The 2717-nt window shown below is 67.7% G+C and overlaps 1 protein-coding gene across 1 annotated transcript in view; it reads left to right on the forward strand.

Annotated features, from left to right (window-relative positions):
• Positions 1-2701, forward strand: part of LOC103908347 (sialoadhesin) — a 57154-nt gene extending 54453 nt beyond the window's left edge. The window contains exons 17-21 of the mRNA XM_019474965.1: positions 197-496; positions 672-926; positions 1394-1499; positions 1538-1677; positions 2598-2701. Of these exons, the coding sequence (XP_019330510.1) occupies positions 197-496; positions 672-926; positions 1394-1499; positions 1538-1677; positions 2598-2701 (905 nt within the window). The remainder of the gene's footprint in view (positions 1-196; positions 497-671; positions 927-1393; positions 1500-1537; positions 1678-2597) is intronic.
• Positions 2702-2717: the final 16 nt, after the last annotated feature.

The raw sequence follows: 2717 nt of genomic DNA on the forward strand, positions 1-2717 counted from the left end.
AGCCGGCCCGCGGCCGGCCGGGCGGCCAAGCCCCTGGCCCGGAGGGAGGGGGGTCCCAGGCGCTGCCGGGCCTCGCATCGCGCCCCTTCCCCCAGCAGCAAACCTGTCACCCCCCAAACCCCACGGGAGGGATGGTCCCCTGCCACCAGAGCTGTCTGCAGAGGCGGGGGGGGGGACGCTGTCCCTGTCCTTGCAGATGCACCTCAGGAGCCATCCTTCATCTCCTTGGTGGAGCCCCGGGGGGGGCGGCAGGCCGTCCTGCTCTGCACCGTCGACAGCTTCCCACCCTCCGACATCGTCCTGCACCGGGGTCCCGGCCACGCGCCGCTGGCCTCCACGCAGGGCCCGGCTGACCCGCGCTTCACCGTCCAGGGGGCCCCCAACTCCCTGCGGGTGGGGATGGGGGACCTGGAGCCGCGGGACGCGGGGCTTTACGTCTGCTCAGCCAACAACAGCTACGGCACAGCATCCTCGTCCCTGCGCCTGGATGTGGGAGGTGAGGGCGGCCCCGAGCCACGGCCACGATGAGCCCTGTGTCGGGGTCCTGGTGGGCCCTCCCGTGGGAGTGTGGCTTTCGGGAGCCTTTCGGGGGGGTCGTGGGGATGGTGTTGTCCTATGCAATCCCAACCCAGGGCACCCCCTGACTTCCCAGCCTCCCTCCTCCTCCTCAGGGGTCACAGTCACAGTTGAGCCCTCGCCAGAAGTCCCCGAAGGCACCACAGCCACCATGAACTGCTCGGCCATCCCTTGGGTGGGGGAAGAGGCCAACTACACCTGGTACAAGAACAGCCGGTGGCTGCGGGAGGGACCGGCCAGCTCCCTCGTCCTGGCCCCTGTCTCCAGCATCGACACCGGCTCCTACCGCTGCCGGGCGAGCGGGACGCGGGGCAGCGCTGCCTCGGCCCCGCTCAGCCTCAATGTGCTCTGTGAGTATCCCTTGACCCCGTGGGGACAGGCCACCGGGCAGGACGGGGCACAGAGCCCGTGCCACGGGCTGTGCTGGATGCATCCAGCCCAGCATCACGTGTCCCATCTGCGCGGTCCTGCTATGGCAAGGGGGCCTTCCTCCTCTTCTTCCTCCTCTCCCTGCCCTGCTCCTCTCCTTTTGGGACAGGGGAAAAGGACGTCGGGGTTTTCTCTAGCAGTGGCTGCAGATGCCCCTCGAAAGTCAGATTTGGAGTCAATGTGCTCCGAGCCGGGGGGATGCTCCAGCTGGGGTGGAGGAAGCGAAGGGCTGGAGAGGGTGTGAAACCGCCAGCCCCGGGCTGGATGGGCTGGAGCTGGTCCAGACTGGAGGAGGGATGCGTTAAGCAGCCCTTGGCGAGCGTCTGGGACAGCGTGGGAAGGGGGTCCCACACCATGGCCCACCGCCAGCCCCATCTCCCCCGCGCAGACCCCCCCCGGGACGTGTCCGTCAGCACCTTCTTGGAGAACCGCAGCGGGCGGGTGGGCATCGTGCTGTGCACGGCCGACAGCCACCCGGCTTCCACCATCGCCCTGTACCCTCCGAAAAAAACCCATCGCGGCTGGCCTCCAGTCTGGCCCCTGGCCCCACCTCCCACAACTCGCTCCGGGTGGAGCTTGGGGCTGTGGGGCCGGAGGACTCAGGGGAGTACACCTGCGTGGTCGGCAACCGCCTGGGCAACGCCACGGCCAGCGCCTACTTCGACATGCGCAGTGAGTGGGGCTGCCCCCCCCCGGGGGGTGCTGCGCCTGGGGCAGTGGGGCTCGGTGGGGAAGAGGGAATTGTGCCGGAAAGATGATTTCAGAGCAGCGGGGATGACCGGCAGAAGTGGGTTGAATCGGCCGTGAGTCTTCAGGTGGATGGGAAAAGAGGGCGGGTTTTACTTGAGAATTTGGAGTTTTCTTTCAAGGAGCTTTTCTCCCGAAGCACCCCAGGTTGGTTTTTATGAAAGGGCTAAAAAAAACCACGGAAACAGAAAATTGAGTTGAATGCTGCAGAATGATCAAAAAAGTGGGAAGGAATTGGCTTGGGTTCGACAAACGGCAAAACGGGATGATGCTGCTTGTCGCTGCGCCGGGTGACTCCCCCTGCCCTGCAGCCCCGGGTGCCGGCAGGGGACAGGACACCCGTCCAACATGGGGTGACACACAGAAACGTGCCAGCCTGCCCGACCCCTTAGCGCAGGGGACGGTGACGCAGGCAGGGGCAGCCAGGAGCAGCGGGTGTGCCTGCGTGGTCCCAGCGGGGTCCCAGTGCGGTGCCGTGCCACCCTGTGACCCCCCCTTGCAGCGTGTCCTCGACCCACCGACTGGCTGTCCCCAGCCCCGGGGACCTGGCAGTGGTGCCGAGGGGTGTCCCCCACCTGCAGCCGGCTGTCACAGCCACCTCCCTAGGGTCCCCTTCATCCCTCACGGGGCACCCCAAGGCCTGGGGGGTCCCCACATACACTGACCCCACACCAGGGCCATACAGTGGCTGCGGCCACGAAAGGGCCAGGGGGAGGCCACCCACCCCCCCGCAGGGCTCCCCTCCCCTCACCCCCCCCGCAGGGCTCCCTGAGCCCCCTGCGGTCTCGCCGAGCCGGCAGCCCCAGTGCTGGCGGGGATCTGCCCTGGCTCCCCTCTGCCCGCAGCTCTCACCCACCTCCTGGCCTTCACCATCCTGGCCGGGCTGCTCACGGCCGTGATCTGCGTGGCCGCCCTTGCCCTCCTGGCTGTGAAGCTGTGGCCCAGGTAACGACCCCAGCTGGGAC

The sequence above is a fragment of the Aptenodytes forsteri genome, unplaced genomic scaffold (assembly GCF_000699145.1).
Source record: "Aptenodytes forsteri isolate BGI_AS27 unplaced genomic scaffold, ASM69914v1 Scaffold236, whole genome shotgun sequence".
In the NCBI taxonomy this organism is placed as follows: domain Eukaryota; kingdom Metazoa; phylum Chordata; class Aves; order Sphenisciformes; family Spheniscidae; genus Aptenodytes; species Aptenodytes forsteri.